The following is a 20,098-nucleotide window of genomic DNA, read 5'->3' on the forward strand; positions in this document are numbered from 1 at the left end:
GAGAGGTCTATATTCAGATATAAAGAAAAATGTCTTCTCCCTGTTTATTTATTGAATGCCATTGGATTCTACATCCTAGCCAAAATCCAGAGAGCCAGTTGATAATGAATTATTGAATTCCAACACCAGCAGAGACTAGAAATTTCCTTAGCTAAGCTAAAGTTTTAAGTTTAACTTTATTTCCAAGGACATTCACTACATTTTAAGCAGGAAATAAATATCCTGAAACTATTAGCTAACTGTTCAACTTTGAAAGATAATATTTGTTCTTAATTGCCTCAAAATTAGGGTTCTGTAAAATACTTGTCAGAGGACCCCAGCCCTTTCCCTTGTGCTGCGCCCATCACCGCTCCGTCCAGGCGACTGTGGGGTAGCGTTCCAGGAGCACGTTCCTCAGCTGGGCTGTGTGGATCTTGTCTCTGGTCTCCACGGTGCAGGTGACCTGGGAAAAGAATTAGGAACATTCCTGATAGCATGGCAGCAATCTCAGACAAAGGCATTTCCAACAAAATCCTAAAATACACTTGTAAAAACAAAATGATCAGTTCAACGTAAAAACTCTGGACCGCATACCCCCTATCTAAGCAAGTAAAACTGACACTGCAGACATCTGGGGCTCTTCCGGCCCTTCTGCATTGTCTTAAAGCCTTCCAACAGCCCTACTTTATTGCCTTCAAAGTTTAAAGAAGACAGGTTGATCCTCTGCTGGCTCCTGGGGAAAATATTTGTCTGCTGCTGTCCTCCCTGAGCTCATCTGTTAGCAGCTTCTCTTTTCCATTCCCTGGGGTATGTATGTGGCGCTGCTGTCGCCTCACCCAGCTCTGACTCTTACCTCACCACATTTCCGTATTTCTGGGCAGTGTTTGTTCCAGTGCCTCCAACCTCCATACTTTTTATATTCTCCTCCTTCTCTCTCTCATGGAGTTATCTCCCAGTCCTTTATTGTCTCTGCAAATGTCTTTATTGTCCCAGCTGATTTTATCTACTCATACACCTTCTTGTTTTATTCTAATTTTTTTGTTTGCTCATTGCATCACTTCTAGTTTCTGTTATGGTTGTTCTGCTGCTAAATCAAATTAAACCCAGGCAAACCTAATAGTTTTCTTTTTATTCTTCACTTGCCTCCACAAGTATTATTGACAGTCCTGTCACACAGACACTAAAGACAATATCTTCAATGTCATATTTTCAATTCTTCTTTAATCCCTCTTTCCTACACACTCACATCTGCATCATTGGAAAATCTGGGCACTACCAAAGGTGAGGCATCAATGCAAAAGCATGGCAGGAAAAGTATACTTCACAATTTTAGACTACTAACTTTTGTCACTGCTGACCCTGCTGGAATTATCACTGATGTTCAAAATGCCATGTGGGAAAAAAAGACCTCACAGAAACATGGAAATCTAGGAAGGAAAGGATCCAAGATGTATCACAGTGCAACAACAGAGTTTATTGTAATAGCCAAATCTACAGAGAATGGAGAAAAACTGGTCATGGTAACCTTAAGGTGGACTGTTAGAGACAGCTGCCCTGTATAATGTTCCTACCAGAGCTGCATTCTTTACAGAAAGCAACAAGGCAAAAAAATAAAATTGTCTCTACTCAAATATGTTTACGAGAATATTTCTAAATAAGTACTTTGTGAATTCATGTTTTTCCAGGAATGAGCTTAAGATAACAATAAACCCTTAGCAAAACTATTGAATGAGAAGATAAAACACTAACTCCAGGTTATTCTAAACAGCCATTAGCTCACTTAATTAGAAAACTTGCTATAGCTTCTTAACTTAAATATGCTGCATTTCTGATCTGTTTCCATAATTCTTCATCTCTTACCCTGAACATAGGGCTATTCTTGTTTGGTTCTTTGGAACACAAATTAGATGCTAATTTCTTTCTCCTCTGAAAAAGTGAGATTTAATCTTGAGAGGAAGACAGTCACAGAAGACAATTAACAATGAGGGATGAGGAGAGAACACAAAGATTGGGAAAACTATCTGAAGGATACCTAGGCACTCAAGTACTAAATACCTATTATCCATCCCCAGGTTCATATAAAATCCCTAAAGCTTTTCAGTCCTATCTTCAAGAGCAGACATGCATCTCTCTGAGAGTCTGTAATTTAAAAAGTAGCCTTTTCCCCCTTCCACAGCGAGTATGTCTGTTTTGTCCCGAGCAAATCAATTGCTGCACTTGGAACCAGTCTGGACTTGCCAGGTTCAACTTTGAATGTCTGGCAGCAAGCAGTTGCTCTGCCCTGGGAGCAAGCATGGGAAAGCATTTTGGTTTGTAGAGCTAACTATCCTCCTCTCTGCTGTTTTCTTTCTGCTAATGATTGAATCCAGACAGACTTGGATAGATTGGAGCCAGAGAGCTTGTAAGCAGTTTGGATAAATACTCTTTTTGTTCCGGGCATGCACAGCATCCAACATGTGATTCAGCCATTAATATGCTCTAGTGTATTATCAAAGCAATAACAACAGCAGCAGCAATAATAAACAACTCCAGAAGTTTACCTGATTTTTCACACTTGTCAAATAGAGGAAGAGAGAACATTTGCTGACAGCAGGAGTGAACAGAGAATCACTCTACACTTTAGCTACGGCTCTAAACAGCAAGGAAGGCAAGAATTTGCTTTCTTGCTCAGAGTAAGCCAATTTTCACTGCAGTTTTACCTTCATAGAACTCCTCTCTCTTACTTAAATTATGATTTACATGAGTGTTCAACAGGGCAATCCTCACATTCATGGGGAGGTATATCAGGACTATATTTATCTAGGATGAATAGTCACCTAGGTACTACTAGCTATGTGAGATTGCATACCTACTGATGAACTAAGTGCTCCAAATTGGTCATATTTAAGACCAAATGACAAAACCTATTGCCTGATGTTTCTTATACTCCAGACAAGATAGCCCACAACTAGAGAGAACTTTATCTTTGTTTCAAACCCATAAACCCTCAGAACTAGAAAGAGGAGTTTTAATCCAGCAGAGCTCTCATTGACTGCAGGACCACGTTTGCACAGTAGACCTTTCTTTTCTGCATACCAAAAAACCACCACCAGCAAGAAAAACTAAGTACATTTTATGCATTTCTCTCCTGTGTAATGTTATCATAAAGAAAAAAGCAACATTTGATTTATTAATTAGCATTTTGTTGCACAGTTAGATGGAGAAGTAATGTGATGGATGTTCTTTTTACAACTAGTCTCTTCTGAGTTATTTAAAACCACAGCAGAGTTAAGCTCCCAAGAGGTTTGAAGAGAACCAGACAACCCCATAACTTCAAACAGGACTGAGGTCAGAGGGAAAACTGCCACTGCAGATGCTTCTCTGCAAAGCTGCTGGAGCACCTCAAGACCTTGCAGACCCTCGCTGCTCTGTTCCAGGACCCTGCTGTATCTGCCTGTCTGTTTATGCTGCAGTTTCAGTGGTGAGGAAAATACTTTTCTAGAAACTTGAAGAGCTCCAAGATACTTTTTCTTCACCTGAAAATATAAGACACCCATTTAGCAGGCAAGCTGCTGACCTACAGCAGAGCCCTGCATGGCTTCATAGCAAAGATAGATTTTACCTTGTTAAGTCACTTACAGATTTTGCTCATTGACTTCTCTCTGAGTCAATAATAATATGAAATAGAAGGGACATAAAGAGGTTTACAGATGGAAACCATTTAAGTGATAAATTGTCCCACATTGAATCTGAGGAATATTACTGATAAAGAACAGGGAAAGTTCACAGAAGCAAGTTGTAGCTTCCTTCCAAGAACTGGGGCATCCTTTAGGTCTCTATATCCAGTTGGCTAGTGACACTAGATTATTTTTTCCTTAGATCTGGTCTTTCTTTCTGTCTAGATATTGCTGGTCATCTAACCTGCTTCAATAGTTGCAAAATGTGAAGCCTACCAGACTTGTTATTTTTATGACTTGCTCAGAGTTACCTATTTCAATATTGTGACTTTGGAAGCCATTTCCTAACTGCTCAGGCAAGAGTGAATTAGGGTGTAGTTCTCTGCAAGACAGAAATCCAGTATGAGCCACAAAGAAAGAGAATCTAAACTGGAAGTATGAGCAGGTACTATCCAAAACAAACTCCCATATTGTTCCAAAGAACAGGTAACCAGCAGATCCCACCACACAAGGCACTTTCATTAAGAATCAGACTGCATCTAATATAGCCATAAGCCTTTATTTTTCCAAAAGTGTAGTTTGAACATAAAGCTTCCTTTTAGAAAGACCTTGCTACTCCATGCAATCAAACTCTCCGCAAGGATCTTCCCACAGAGTGTTCCAAGTGTGCACTGGATGAATAAACACTAACCCAGGGAGGTATTTCACCAGAGGGAAAAAACCCGCTCTATCTTCCTGATAAGTCATGACTAGAAGCCAAGTTTCTGTCCTTTGGAAATGAAAGGGTAAATCTAAAAGGATTATTAAATACTGAGATTACAATATTGACAGGACTGACTTAGTGCTTCAAATAAGCCACTACACTCACTGCTCTGTTCTGTCAAACACTTCATCTATATCCCCAGTCAAAAGCATGTATTAAAGTTAGAGTGGAGTGGGTATAGCCATAATCCCTTTCTTATTATTACCACCAGTTCAATGCATGATAATTTTGGTTCTTGATCCAGATTTAAATGCAAGCTTAATTTAATGTGCTGTGATTTATACTGATGAAAATGGTACAAAGTTCTTTGCAGGTCTGCTCTAGTAGCAAATGCTTAAAATGCTTTGCTGATACTTGGCTCCTGTAAGCAACAAAGGAAAAAGCAAAACCTCCTCCACGTATATTAGCTTTACTATAAAAATATGTATAATTTTCTGTATCTGGTTAGAGAAAATTCATTTTGCTGCTTAAAGACAAATTAAATATTATATCCGTTTTGATTACCCTTGTTTTACTTTTCAAAAAAAAGCTTCGTGATTCACTACGTGTCACCAGATAGAGCTGCCTCCAAAGTCACTGAGGTCTATAAATCTGGATCACTACTCTGCACTTCACATCTAATTATCCAATAGCCTTCCTTAGACTGATTAAAAGCCATCATGCAAATCCAACATCCAATTACATCATTCAGGGATGCAAGTTCCTCCCTTCAACCCGCTTGTAGTACAACACTGTCAGATTCTTGAATTGGACAGTCAGTGGAAATACACTGTGTTTAAAGCACAGACAATAGTATACATGGCACTTCTTCATTCTTCCTATTGTTACAGGACGCCACGGAGCAATGCTGTTTTGACTCTACACATTTGAGAAAACTGATAATATCATGTCCTGAAAGATGTTCATGAACTTCATTGCAGTCCTTTGCTACAGTCATCTTTAATCTAACCTATTCTTTATAGCCACAAGTGAAAATACTGAACAGGTTTTTGCATCCAGGTGGGAAATTAGATTTAAATGCCAAAATGCAAGAACTTGCTTACTCAACACCATTATGGAATTCCAGTTATGAGCCTGTTTATTAAAGATCCATAATATGACTTCCACTTGTGATTTCACAGACTATGTCAGGTTGGACTCGGACTGCAGTAGCATGAAATCAATGGAACCACACCTTTGCCAAACCAGTTGAAATAAGAGATATGCCATGAGACAAATGATCCTTGTAAGAGATGCCATTAACTGCTAACACTTCCTCACCGTTACTGTATCAAATACTCAACAAGGGAATAAAGATTTTGCTTTGTGCTCATTGTGGATAAGGTATAAAACTGAGGTCCTAATTAAAAACGAGGATTCCTTAAGAGTAAGGGTGTTCTCTACGTTGCTTTAAGGTAAATTGTTCTCAGACAATTACAGCCAGCCTACACAGCTGGCTCGTCAGGTTCTGGACGGATGCTGCAGCTTGCTCACCACCTCCGGCACACCACCACACACGTAAGGAAGGTCAGCAATTATAACAGCTGGAGTATTTCACCCACAGTGTTGCAATAACAGGTAAAACAGGTCCTGCATTATTTATATGGCTGTTAAGTGTTTGGTGAGGCAAGATGCTGTATAACACAGAAGAAATTATCTATCACACTGCTCCCCAAATCACTGTGCATACTCTATTGGACTTCATCAACATAGTCATACAGAGTTACAGGAAAATAGAATAAACTAGGGGAGGTCAGTATTGCTAGAGAAATTGAAATTGCATCTCATCTTACCTCGACAGTGAAGAGCTCAGATGTCACAAACATGCGTTCTTGCTTGATATCCAAAACTCTACATCAATAAGAGATAAATTAGAGATCACAACAATCCTTTGTCATTGTAAAATAGCTTCTGTAAGCATTTGGACAGTAGCTATTTTTGCTACTTTCTGTATTAGAAACTTATTCTACACTGCAAAGGTACTTTCACATTGGAACAAAAATGAAAGAAATTAAAGTTTTTCTGAAATATAACAAGAAAAAACTCCTTGATTAATTAGTTACTTACAGACCTTCCTTCAGAGAACATCTGGAAACATGTCAAAATCTTTAATAAACTTTGTGCTGTTCTGTGATTATATTTCCCTACTATTAGTCTGATTTACCTTGCTTCTTCCCGAGCCAAAATCTCCAGTAGCTTTGAAATGTCTCCTGGGCAGTCAGAAAGCACAAGGGAAAATCTACACACTCTGTTATCGAGGTTCAGGGCACGAGCTATGCACTGTTGCAGCAAATGCAACTCCAAGTTTCCACTGCATATAACAATTGCCACTCTGAAAACAGAGAGAAAAATAGGATTTTTGATTAGCACTTGCCTGTGCAAAGGAACCATAAATCGTAGAATCATAGAATGGTTTGGGTTGGAAGGGACATTAAAGAGCATCTAGTTCCAACCCCCCTGCCATCAGCAGGGACACCTTCCACTAGACCAGGTTGCTCAAAGCCTCATCCAACCTGGATGAGGCTTTGAGCTTTTGACCTGGATAAATCACAGACTCTGCTTGAGATCTGCCAGGACCATCCTTCAATAAATATGTATTGCACATCAGAGGGGCTCCTGGCTCTCAGTATCAATTGTGGGCAGGCAGTGGGAGCCTAGAAGCTGTCTGAGTTAGTTGGTCTGAAATTTTGTTTTCATTTTGCATTTCCTGGGGATTTTAATTTTGTTAGAGATAATTAGCTGGAGAATTCTAGGTGTGTTTCAAATTTTAAAAATATTACATAATTTTTCACTGGAAGTTCCGAGTCTCAGCCTCTTAATGGTTAGATAACAGGTATGTTCAAGGCTTTCTGTAACCATTAATTAAATCCATCTCAACCTTGCAAAATGACTGCAGAAATTTTTGAAAAACAAGTGAAGATCCTGTGGAATAATCATAGTTAGTCCATGATAATCTCTCTCTGCAGTCAAACCTGACCTCTTTAAACCCAAACTTTTGCATTTTTCCTTTTATTTTAGCTGTACTGAATTGGGCACTGGGACAGGCATCAAGCCTGAGAATATTCAAGAAGCATTTGGACAACAGACATTCAGACACACTGTCTGAATCTTGGGATTGTCCTGTGCAGGGACAGGAGTTGGACTTGATCCTTGTGGGTCCCTTCCAACTCACAACATTCCATGATTCTATGCAATTTGTTGCTGCTCTGTATGTACTCCATCAGCCTCTTCCGAAAAATCGCCTCAGCAGTATTTTAGCATGCATTGCTGTGCATTGGAAATTTTATTTTGTCTTGAGGGTGTGTATGTTTAAATACATTTGAGGCTATGTCCTGAGCCAAGGCTCAATCTGATTAAGTAGTGAGTACTCAAGCCCAGATGCAAGAAGGCACTTCCACACATGTTTAATGCTAAGCACAAGGGTAATTCCGTTGACTATCTGTGCAGGAGTTCTTGGGGCCAGGAGGCAGGTGTCACTGAGCGACTGCAGAAGACAGTCTAGCTCCTGTCCCACCACAGACAGGCCTGATTTCCACAAGTGGAATAAGAGAAGGCAACAGGCTAACAAGAGCAGGATGCTCTTCTGGCAGATATGACCATGCCTCATGGAGCTGTGTGTAACTGCCTTCCCCCCAGCCATTTGAGAATATAGGAAAATGACAAGATTTGTCAGGTCTCCAGGTTGCAAACATGGTCATCTGACCTGTGAGTGGTCCCTTCAGCCTGAAGTAGATGCCGCAGATAAGCCCATTGCCAGTTCAGGGGCAGAAACTGCCTCATCACTCATAAAACAAGTAGCTTCTCTCCATTTCCTGGGAACAAGGCACTTAACTCCGTGCTTTTGCCACAATTCCCTGTTTGCAATAGCTGCCGTACCTTTTGCCCTTCAACTCAGGCAGCTTCCCTGCAACCAATGCTGCAAGTCCAATGGCCCCTTCTGCATCAACTGTGGCTCGCTCATACTCCAGCAATCTCAGCATCGAAATGAGGATGTCCTCCTCCCTAAAGGCAAAAGAGTCGTGTCAAAACAAAACAAAAGAGGCACCAAAAGCAGAAGACAATACATTTATATATAACTGGATTCCTTCCTCCCAAGGTGCTGTTACAGAAAGCTGTGCTGCTGGGGGTGAATGTACATCTCAGTCTTGATATTAACTGAAAGACAAGATGGCATCTTCTACCAGAACCATTGTACTACCTAAATCCTAGTGGTAAGTATATTCTGCCAATTTGGTCTTTCTATGAAGATTTAGAAGAGTTTTGTCAAAGGCTACCCTCAAGTGTTGTAGAACACGACAAGAACAAGTTTTACACCCAGACCATCACCAGGTACTAACAGCAGGTAAAGTTTTGACCAAAGGGGTCAGTCTGGACGATGCTCTTAGTCGTATAATTTAGTTTTAGGTAGTCCTGCAAGAAGCAGGGAATGGGACTCAACAATCCTTTATGGGTGTCTTCCAACTTGAGATATTCTATGATTCCATGATACGTGGGATTGGGTTCAGTGTCTTCAATGCCCCCCCTTGGAAGGAAAGTCATCCCACCACCATCATGTTCTCACAGTGTGTGCATGATGGCAATTCCTGGCAACTTGCTCTCCACTGTACATGAAGAACCACCATATGCTGCTGGTACAGCACATTTTTCATATACAACAACGTTCACCCAGTATTATTTTCACTGCTTTTCTTCACCTACCTTACAGCAACAACTTTATCCACAAGTTTCCCTGTCAGCTGCAAAGAATTGCTGCCAAAGCAAAGGCTGCTCACATCTGCAGATTTCAAAAGACAAAAATATGACACTGGCTGCTTTAGACAAGTTCAACATTTTTTAGAGTCCTGACTGTTTCGTGCCCTTAAAGAGCACAGCACACTGCTGTTAAATGATCTTAAGTTGCTTGATTTTTTTATATGACAAAAATGCATTTGGTAACAAAAGATTGCATCTCCCAGGAATGTTTTGCCATTTTGGACCCTTTAAGAAAATTATGATTCTTTATTGGCATAGTTGCACTGTGAGAGTCACCCTGAAGCCCAGCACTTTTCACTGTTCAATGAGGCTTGAAGGAGAGAAGAGCCAAGCGCGGCACTGAGTTCATTAGTTACAACAGGACAGATAGCAAAGGAGCACAGGCAGAGCTTACTAAGAGAGTTAAGAAGTTGTTTGTTCATAAAATTCCCATTTAACTCAAAGCTTTGAGAGATTTGAACATCAGGTAAACAGGATATTCTTAAATTGCTTAACAGCTGAGGGTTTTTGAGTGAATTATGTGGAAACAACTGTATCATTTATAAACGTTGTTCTTCTGAGAACAGTTTTGTGAGTAAGTACTTAAGTATGGTATTTTCCTGCCTTTTCACAAATTAAGTCGTTTACATGAGAGTTTTCCCATTTACTTCACTGGTTAAGATGCTACTTGTGAGCACAATGGTCAGATAAACACTCAGGTCAATACACATTTTTAAGTATTCACCTGAACATTTCATATGCATGGGAAATAGTATTGTACTCAGGGTGGGTACAATACAGGTGGTGGTGGGGGACGCGTCAGAAACTGCTCTTACAGCAATTAAATGAAATTCTGACTCTTCAGAGGTTTAATTTAAAGTATGTTTGAACTGAATTAATTGGAAAACAATATGGTTGGAGAAATAAATGAAAATATTTTACCTCCAAAAGAATAATTAATTTTCTTACCTCCATAAAAGTGATGGTTGCTGCAAGCCTGGTCTTCAGTTGGGTGTCCAGCCTTTAAGGATTGTTGTAATACAGGGAAACTTTCAGACTCAACCCCCTGGGGAAGACAAATGTTGCCACTTTTTTATTGATCCAGTTATACCAGAAGTCACTACCAAAGTGGACAGCAAAATGCTACACAAAGTTTTCTCTTAGAATTAACAATTAATTTCAAATTGCATAATAACCGTGCTATCACTAAATGTATACTGTGGCTTATTTAGGACCAAACTCTTTCAGTAAGAAATTATTCCAAAACACAGAACTGGATTTCATTTACTTTGGAAGAGTCTTCCCACTTTTTTTTTTTCTTAAATCCAGGCAAACAGCCAAGGGACAGGAGGCTTCTCAGGCTCTCAGTGGCTCTTCTCCTAGGTGAAGCCTGGGGGCACATATAGTCCCTGTCCCCAGCATATGTAGTCTCTGCCAGTGTATCACTAGATACCGGTGCCTTTTGAAAAAGTTGTCAAAATGTAACCTTCACAGGTGAAAGGAAACTTACAATGACAGAAATATGTGGGTTGAGGTGTTTCAGTGCAGCAGCCGACCCTGCCAGCAAGCCACAGTGGCCTCCTGCAGGGAAAATCACAGCGTCCAACTTTGGAACCTGCTCATACACCTCCAGGCCCACGGTTCCCAGCCCCGACAGGTAGACAGCACTGTCCTCCCTGCAGGAAGGAAGGGCACAGCTCAGCAGAGTTCACAGTTGTCAACACAATAATAGTTCAATCTACTACTTCAAAGACATCGTTCAGCAGAAAAAGGTACATGTGGGAGTAAATCACCAGCACAAGGTGTCAACACAACAGGACATAGTCATCACATAGACCATCGCATGCTATATAAAGTGTGACATTACCTACTGGCAGAAAACTTGTGCCACTGATAAACCCCCCAAATAGCCTTCGGGGTGAAGAGCACATATCTCTGTTTTTACCAGTATCTGGTGTTTACAGAGCGGGTAAGACAGAAATAATTTTTCCACTGCTGTCACTACTTGTGTTTCATAAACTTTAAATGCAGCATTCCAAACTAAAACCAAAGTCTCGAAAGGAGATCTCCTTCTCTGTATTTACAAGTGGAATTTAGTGTTTGTGATAAATGGGAATTTTCATGACATTTAAGCACTGCATTCAACCTCATAAATACCAAACAGATTGCTACGGAGTTAAGTCTTTCCATAATCCAGGGCCAATATCTGATACCTCCACATTACTCTGGAAGACTCTGGAAGGGTAAGAGAAGCATTTAGTTGTGCCAAAATACTCACTGGTAAAACAATTTCAGGCAAAGGTAATTTAATGAGCAGAATAGGGACAAACAGAGTCAAAAGACTGAAGAGAAGTCCACTGTACAGTCACATGATTTACTTGGATCTATTTCTGAAAGCTGTTTTGCATTTTATTTAAAAGTTAACAATGATGTAAATACAGAATGATATATGAAGGAAAAAATGAGACCTCTGTATGCCTGTATGTACTGCTTTTTCTGGCAATCAGATACACAAACAGAATTATAGATCAAATGATTTAATTTGATTTATTTGACTCTGGATGTTCGGGTACGAGGAAGCTATGCTTTTATTACTTTAGACATGCACAGAGAGGCACAGCAGAGAAGCACAAAATGCCTGCAAGGTGAAGGAGACCAAGGCCCTCTTGAGAAATTACCTCACACAAATAGCAAAACATAGCAAATTCCTTAGGGCAAGAGTCTATGTAACTACACAAGAAAGGATGAGAGGAAGGAACTTTCACTCCTGTAGCACAGCTAAAGATGAAGGCAAGAAATGATAGTAGGATGGGTGACTGAACCCTTGAATTTATTGTCTTTACCAAGATACTGAAGGAGCTCTCTCCTCCTCTTTATATGTGACAAAGTATGTCACTGCTCTCCTGAGCAATTCTTCTGGATCCTTATTCACAAGTAAGATTCAGAATTTAGTTTGCGAAGTTACCCCTGTCATTGTTACATGGAAAACCATGGGGACCTGCAAAAATGAATAAGGACCTAGGATACTCAATTTATGAGTAAAACTTCCGTAAAAACTGAAAATTCTGTTAGAGGGAGACTGCTCTGGGCATGGAGATTTATTAGCAGTTTAAATGAATGTTTCATATAATCATGTTTTACTTGCTAACATCTATTTAGAACACCAGTTCAGTGATCAGCCTTTAGCTTTTTATAATCAAATGGGTTATTTTATTTGCTCTGTGACTGATTACGTTTGCTCTGTGAAAGCAAACATATCTTTTTCAGTATCATATGCCACTGAAGAAAAGTCAAGAAAAAGGGTAGATAAATTGAAAGACTGTAGATTTAAACAAGCATTTTTGAGTCAGAGCTAGAAATCTGGCCATTTGCTTTCTACAATGTGCAATATATCAGCAATCAAAGATGGGCTGCCAGGCTTCAGTTTCCCAATGACATTTTGACATGGCAGCTAGCAAGCCCTGTTCCCATGTTCTCCAAATAAAGGGCTTGAAAGCTATCTGCTGTCCTTCCGAGAATAACAGACTAACCAGATCACAAATGAACGAGGATCACGTCTGATCAGTATTTGGATATGGAGTTACACAAGAAAAAACTGGCCTCTCAAGGAAGGAAGGTGTGTGAATCAGTCTGTAGCACTCTTACCTCTCTGATTCACAATTCAGTCTTTCTCACATCATCCTAGAGGTACTGTGTTACTTATTGGCAGTCTTCACATTGCATTTATAATGAGGTCCTGAACATCTATAGTTATTTAAAATCCTATGTTACTCAAGCAGCAATTATGTGGACTTCATGATTGAATTCCAACTTGAAAAATCATATTTCCTTCCTGGAATTTCTCAGGAAGTTGCAGGTGGATAAAAAGTTTCCTCCCTCTAATTTAACTCTTGCATGATCATTTTCATAACTCAGTACTTTAATTGCGCTCAAGAAATGAGAAAAACTGACATTGACACACCCAACTGTAGAACATTACCCATGCAGGTAAAACCAAAGACAGTCACATAATGTGTACTTCAGGAAGGAAAGAATGAATTGACCAGAGACCAAATTGCTGGGGATTGAATGCAAGCTAGAATTAAACTGAAATAAAATGACATTTCAGAAATTCCATTCTAAAGCACAGGAGATCAGCTGATGTTTTACAGACAGCTTTGGCAAATGACGATGCATGTGTGTCAGACACACATGTCATTGAAGATGACTGGCTATCCATATCCATTCATTCATTTCTCTCTGGGAAAGCTCTCTCAGTCTATATCTAACAAAATACATTTCAGGCATCCCATTATGGAAAGCTTCATGAACCTGGAGAATATCTGCCTTAGGTAACAAAAATAATTATTTGGGAAGGAGGGGAAGAGTAAACATGAAAGTACCACAAAATAATTTAGTTCTTACGTGCAAATATGGTAGCTGATGCAAGCCAGCTGAGAGTTAACACATGGATTGAAAAATATCTGACAGAAAGTTGGAAATCACAAGGCTGTGGAAAGCTGTTTTTCAAAGAGATCCTAAATGGGATTAAAATTCAACGGCATCTACAGCACCTCATTCCCTTGAGTTTCTCTGAAAGTCTCAGTCTGGGACAAGGTTGTGCCTGTGGTGACAGAAAAGGGACACCAACCAGCCCTGTGGGTCATTTGCTGTCAGCAGAGCTAACAGTGCAGTTGAAGAGTATAGTTTTTAATATTGCCTTCCCAATAAACCAGCTGGGAAGAAGTGAGGACTCTCCATTCTGCGATCCTCTTTCCGAGCAGCACGATTCATTATCACTGTGTTTAATGCAATAGTCCCCAGGAGCCCAAGGAGAATGGGCACGTGCTGCAGTAGGTGCGGTACAAACATGAAGTGATGAATAAAGCCTGCACAGAGGCAGTGATAGGGAGGGAGAATAACATTCCAGCTAAGTGCGTTAGAAGGACAGCCAGGTACCTCATGCTAATGATTCACCCCTATGCACTTTCAGAAATCTTACTTGAAAAAAAAAAGGGGGGAAGAAAAAGGTAAAAGAGACTGCAGAGAGAAAAGGGAAAAAAAATTAATATTGATCAGTTCTAAATATTTTTTGCCTGTTTTATCTTATTTTAATCATTTTTTTATTAGATCCAGCTTGTTCAATGACCTCAAATATTTCAAACTTAAATTTATACTCATCCTTAGCTACTTTAAATATTATCAGTGTGAAGTAGACTCTTAAACATCTTTTTCAAGGCCAAATCACACTTTTGCCACTCACACCAGATATGCAAAAACTTTACAGCATTAACCTTCTTTTGTGTTACACTATGTCACTGAACCCTTTGCTTGTACCCACCTTACTCCAAACAGAGAAACAAAAAATGAATAATAGCCTTAATGCTTTCTGACAGGGTCCATAAAGAGTTAACATCTATTCATTATCATAGTAGCCCATATAGTTCCTAATCAGGAAGTTTGCCCGATTTGGGGGAAAATGAGTGTTTCCTTTTGGTTTCCATCCCCAACTGTTATAAAAAGATTCAGGATTTGTGCCTGGGAATATGTATCTGTCCATACCCCAGCTAATGGGAACATTTTGATGACCTGTGATCAAATTTTAATGAATCCAATAGTTTTGGCAGAGTTACACAAGTATCTAACCTAATCTTTCTAATTTAGCCTGACTTGTCACTTACTCTTCAAGGTAGAGGTAACCATTCTCCTGCGCCAACCTTCTTGCATGCATCTGGGAATCCTTAGCTGTAGTGCCATAGGATATAACCATGGCACCATACTCACGGCACATTTTCACTCTGGCTGAGGATGTGCTGGTTGACATGATGACAAACACTGGAATACGGAGCCCTGAGGCGTGGTAAGCAACAGCCATGGAAAAGTTACTGTCCGAAGCCACAATCACCCCCTTTCTTTGCTGATCCTGAAAAACAGGGTTGCTTATTGCATATTGTATAGTGTCACAAAGTTGTCTCATGTGATCCTGGATCACTCTAATGGTCTGACTTCCTTCTTTTCCTCTACTAGCTGATCATATTATGATACAGTATATGCACATCTGGTGTGATCTCAGGACCTACACAGAGAGCTAAGACAGCACAGGATCAGTCCCTGTTCCTGCACTCCTCTGGGTTCCATTCTTGTTCCATTGGAATTAGCTGCAAAACTCCAGCTGACCCCAGAAGAGTGGATACCTGGTTCCTCAGAGCCAACATCTTCTCCCTCTTCCCTGCCTGTGTGAAACTATTTTATTTCAAGTTTCCCTTTAATAGAAGGATTTATTAATATTATTACAAAAGCTCAGGAATAACCACTGTTTCTGGGCTGCTGTATCATGCCAATTATAATTATTATTACTGCAGAGACTCAATAACCTCCTGCAACCAATGATAAGCTACTCATGTAATGATACTGAAATTCATTACAAAAGCAATCGGTGATCTAGATCCTTCTCATCACCCATTGTAACTCAATTTCATAATCGCTTGTTTGGTGGTTTCAACGTGTCAGAACCATAATAAGTATACAAACACTTTCATCCAAATGCCACAGAAAAATGCTGATATTTACATTTTGCAAGCTTTTCTTTCAAATATTTTTAAGCACTTCATCAGCAGATCAGCCAAGCATAAGTAAAGAAGTATTTTACATTCACATACTTGCAGACCTATCTATGTTGTTCAGCACAATGGTTCAAAAGGCAAGAAACAATCTGATTCCATGGACATTACTGGTAAAATTATCTTTAATTCTACTCCATTTTTGTGAAGTAGAACTAATCCATTTCTTTTTGAATGTCACCATTTTGTTATACCTGAGGTAATGATGTCAGAAGGTAGAGTACACCTCGTTCCTTCACAGATCCCGTGTACTGGAGGAACTCTTTCTTTAGATAGATGTCCATTCCATACTGCTTAGATAGCCTAGAATACTGGAGTATAGAAATATTATCATAAGGATGTATCTAAAATTAAGAAAAATCTTCCACACCCTATCAGCTCCCTAGTGAGGCATGCATTCAACTGCTATATATGAGCTCCAAAAAGTAATTTCATGATCAATTTCTTTAGAAATACATGACAGTGTGTTGTTACCTACCAGATTTTTCTGGTTTATGGAAGTAATTTTCAAACTCACAGCACTGAAATATGTACCCCATGCCCTTATGAATTCTGAAAATAACACTTGTTTTGGTCTTACTGTTCAAATACAGATATTAAAATTAGTATTTGCAGTTATTTCCAAAAGGATGCTATGGTCTGTTATTGTAGCACTTGGCAGAACTGGATATTGAATACACAAAATATAAGGTAATCTCCCAATAGATAGATACGCAAGCAGTTAGAAAATTCCTCCTTGAGTCCCAGTATGGCTTTGCTATGGTTTCTGCCACTGATTCACTACTGAATATTGTCCATTTTCATCCCAAGGCCAGTATGACATTAGAAAAGACATTTCTTATTTGAAGAATGACAGAAATAATAAAAGATATTCATCAGGACTGCAAGTGTAAGCAGCAGCTATTTGAAAATGCTTAGTGTTTGAGACAGAAAAGATGTCTGAGCTGAGAGGAATTAGCAAGCATAGTACATGTGATGCAATGTCCAGGTGCATTATTTTTTTAATGATTTTTTTAATGGCAAACCTTTATAATTTTTTATAGCAAGACACTCACAGTATGCATCACCATATTGATTTCCTACTACCATATTATCTAAAACGTGAGTTTTAAACAAGATAGATAACTTACGAAACAAAGCTGCAGTAAGCCTGTGGGTTTCAGTTCCCTGGGCTTAATGCATCTCTATTTCATAATTGGCTCTATTTTTTCCATTGGCTGCCAAAGCAAATAGGACCCAGGGATTTAGAGGATATCAAGCCCTCATTTATGATAAGTCCCAAAGAGAGATTAAAAGACAGCATGACAACATATTTTAAATATTTATTTCAAAAAGTACCTGGCAGTGTCATGCATATGGTGTATAGTGTACACAGTAATATGTACTGACATTTTTCAGATTGTGGGACTTTCAAAGTGAATTTATATAAACTAAATAGATCTGAAACAGATACTTGCTTTAAGGCATAGAATTAAACTAAATATTTCAAATGAATGTTTCAAGGACTTCTAGTGGATTTACAAGCATATGTCAAGTTCCTCACCCGTAGGTGGGGCCAGATTCTCTGTTTTGCTTCTGAAAATGCTGCAATAGGAGCTACCACTTGCTGCTCCTTTGCAAATCTGTCTGCAGAACTGAAAAAATTGAAAGTGCTTAGTACACTAATAGGATAATAGGTTCTATCCTAAACAGCCTAATCTATGGAGAATGTCTATGCAAAACAGAACAAGAACACTAAATACTACTTTACTGGTTCTTCACATACCGTACTAGTTTTATCATTTTTGTTTTTGTAGAGAATCTTGGATTCTAGAGTGAATAATGAGAAAAAGGATTTAAGGAGATGGATCCTGTGACTTTATAAGTCTGCTACATTAAAAAATGTGCCATTAAGTCACTCTTCACCACTAAGGTGGTGTACTTCAGATTATAAATTTTTCTTTAATTTTGATACTCAACATTTTAACTCTTTAGGTTATCCTTTTCTTCTTCCTTTAACTGAGGCTTTTTTTCACGTAGCCTAAATATAACAATTACTTCTAACACAGGAGGTGTCAGTGCTGTTTTCTGCTGTACTGACCTGATGCATGACCTTGTAAGACTCATTGACCAGCCTGTAAGTTTTCCCTTTTGCCACTATGATCTCAAAGGACTACAGGTACTGCGTCTAACGTACAACACACAGCACAGCCTCCATTTGGCGTCCACAGAGCTAACACAAAACAACCTTTAAAGTTCCTACATCAGCAGGATCAGTTCCTATATCAGTAACCAAGCCAAGTGCCCAAATTAATGCTAATTCCTTGTTTTCCTATACTCACTACCTCTATGACATGTCTTACAATCATTCATGATGCCGCATTGCAGCTGCAGGCAAACTCCTGCATAAGGATCCAGGACACTCCATCCATGGTCTTACATGCAGAATCGGAATCACCTTGCAAAGTGCTTCTCCATTCAATGAACTGAACGGGTTATAGTCATGCTCACTTTTTTCATCCAAACAAATGTCCCTGAAAGGGGCTCTTACCTCTCAGTGAGGAGTTAAAATAAAGGTTATCTGTGTTTTTCTTGATACCACTCTGTGCCTTCAATATTTTCCTTCTGAATCAGTGCATGAAACATAAACTAATGACTTCTGCAGGAACAGTACTTTGAATAGCAACTGTAGTAGGGTATTTTCACACTAAAACAAGTGGGGATATAGGTTTTCCACTATTCTGATCGTCCCAAAAGCATAGTTCATAAAAAGAGACTAAAGAAAGTTAGTCTGTTTAGTTTGTCACAGTAAATGCAGAAAGGGGATACAATTGAGTTGCATAAATCTGTCAGGGACACCCAAGAGAAAAGAACTATTCAAGTTGAGGGGCAAATCTGCCTGAGAACAAGTGGTGTGAATTGGCCAAAAAGAGTTTAACTACTTGTGACCATGAGCACAATCAGTTTATGAAAAGTCTTCTATCACACAGATGCCTGCAGGAGCAAAAGATGGACTCAGTGGTGCAACCTCTCCTTTCCTGCATTAGGATGTGTTGGCTAAATAATTTCCAGTGTGGGAGCCATACCTTGGGAGCAAGTTGATGGCTCAGGGGGTTGGGCCAGGGTGGTTATTACTAGTTTTGAGTTGTTGGTCTGATCCATCTGAGCTGAAGGTGTGAATCAGGTCCTTCAATGACCCACACAGCCAAGGCTCACGCAGTCTCCCACGGGCAGGTGTACAGAGGCAGTATCCTATAACTGTTGGGCAGCAGTGCACGATGCCATGAACTGCAGGGAAGGGATGAACCAGCCTATCAAAGGGTACAGAGCAAGCTAGTTCTGCTTTCCAAATTAAGCCATGACATTATCACTCTCCCTGCCCATAGACCTACCTATGTACAGCAAGATTAAATTCATCTAACAAATATGACCAGAGCTGTCAAAAACAGAGAAATGCAGTGCTCACTACTTGCAGTATAAATGCAAATCTTCTCTTCCTGGGACAGTATCTGTACAAAAGCAGAAGATTGGCACCTGTCTAGAGCACCATCTGTCCTTTCAGGCATGACAGTCTGAGAGTTTTGCTGACAAACGATGCAATGTGCAGAGTTTGGTATGCTCCATCTGTTCGCCCAGGCCCTGGCCCCCTGACCACCCATGCTGCACATGTGTTTGCTCACTCCCCCCTGCTGCCTTCCCGAGCAAGCCAACTTTTCCACTTTGAAAGGAAATCAAGGTACAGCTGGTAGGATGGTTTACTCTTGGGTCACTCTGAACAGGCAGTATATGAATGCAAGATACATCCAGTTTTACTCCCTACACTCCGGCCAAAACTACCCCACAAGTTTTGTGCCACTTTACAGCCTCAAATGATCTTATATCATGTCCTTTGTCACGAAACACGCTTCAATAGTACGCTACCAAAAAAAAAAAAGAGCTATCTTTACTTTGGTAACTCTAAGCTAAAAAAACCCCACTGAAAGTAATTATGATGTCTCTGGATCAGCAGGCACCATATGGGAACCAGGAGAACTGCTGCACCTTGCAGACCCAAGCACTTTGCTCCAGGGACTAACCCCAAGCAGTGGTTCAGCCACCAAGATCCTTTCCCTGTGCAGCCCAGAAAGACAATCTACAGCCAGTGAGGCTGGTGGGGTGCCCCAGGTCAGCAACAGGGAGAGGTTCATCGAGAGAGATTTGGGGCTGCTGCTACGAATCATCATTTGGCAAAGCCTCTCTTTCACCCATCACAGGGAGGAGATATTAGCCACAAAGCATCTGCAGTAGCCTTCATGAAGAGCTCCCAACAGCAGAAATAGAGTACGAATTAAATAGTTTGCCATCATACATCTCTTTAGCAAATGCTTGCACATTTATGGGAGTGTCTCAGTCATTTTCATACCTTGACTGAT

General features: G+C 39.8%; 1 protein-coding gene across 1 annotated transcript in view; it reads right to left on the bottom strand.

Annotated features, from left to right (window-relative positions):
- Positions 1-343: 343 nt before the first annotated feature.
- Positions 344-20,098, bottom strand: part of LOC104523337 (L-threonine dehydratase catabolic TdcB) — a 28,175-nt gene continuing 8,420 nt past the window's right edge. The window contains exons 4-12 of the mRNA XM_029084431.1: positions 15,902-16,018; positions 14,769-15,010; positions 10,619-10,784; positions 10,078-10,174; positions 9,076-9,151; positions 8,254-8,379; positions 6,542-6,709; positions 6,171-6,228; positions 344-442 (exon numbers count right to left, since the gene is read on the bottom strand). Coding sequence (XP_028940264.1) covers positions 344-442; positions 6,171-6,228; positions 6,542-6,709; positions 8,254-8,379; positions 9,076-9,151; positions 10,078-10,174; positions 10,619-10,784; positions 14,769-15,010; positions 15,902-16,018 — 1,149 coding nt within the window. The remainder of the gene's footprint in view (positions 443-6,170; positions 6,229-6,541; positions 6,710-8,253; positions 8,380-9,075; positions 9,152-10,077; positions 10,175-10,618; positions 10,785-14,768; positions 15,011-15,901; positions 16,019-20,098) is intronic.

This window comes from Antrostomus carolinensis, unplaced genomic scaffold (assembly GCF_000700745.2).
Source record: "Antrostomus carolinensis isolate BGI_N321 unplaced genomic scaffold, ASM70074v2 scaffold7350, whole genome shotgun sequence".
NCBI lineage: Eukaryota > Metazoa > Chordata > Aves > Caprimulgiformes > Caprimulgidae > Antrostomus > Antrostomus carolinensis.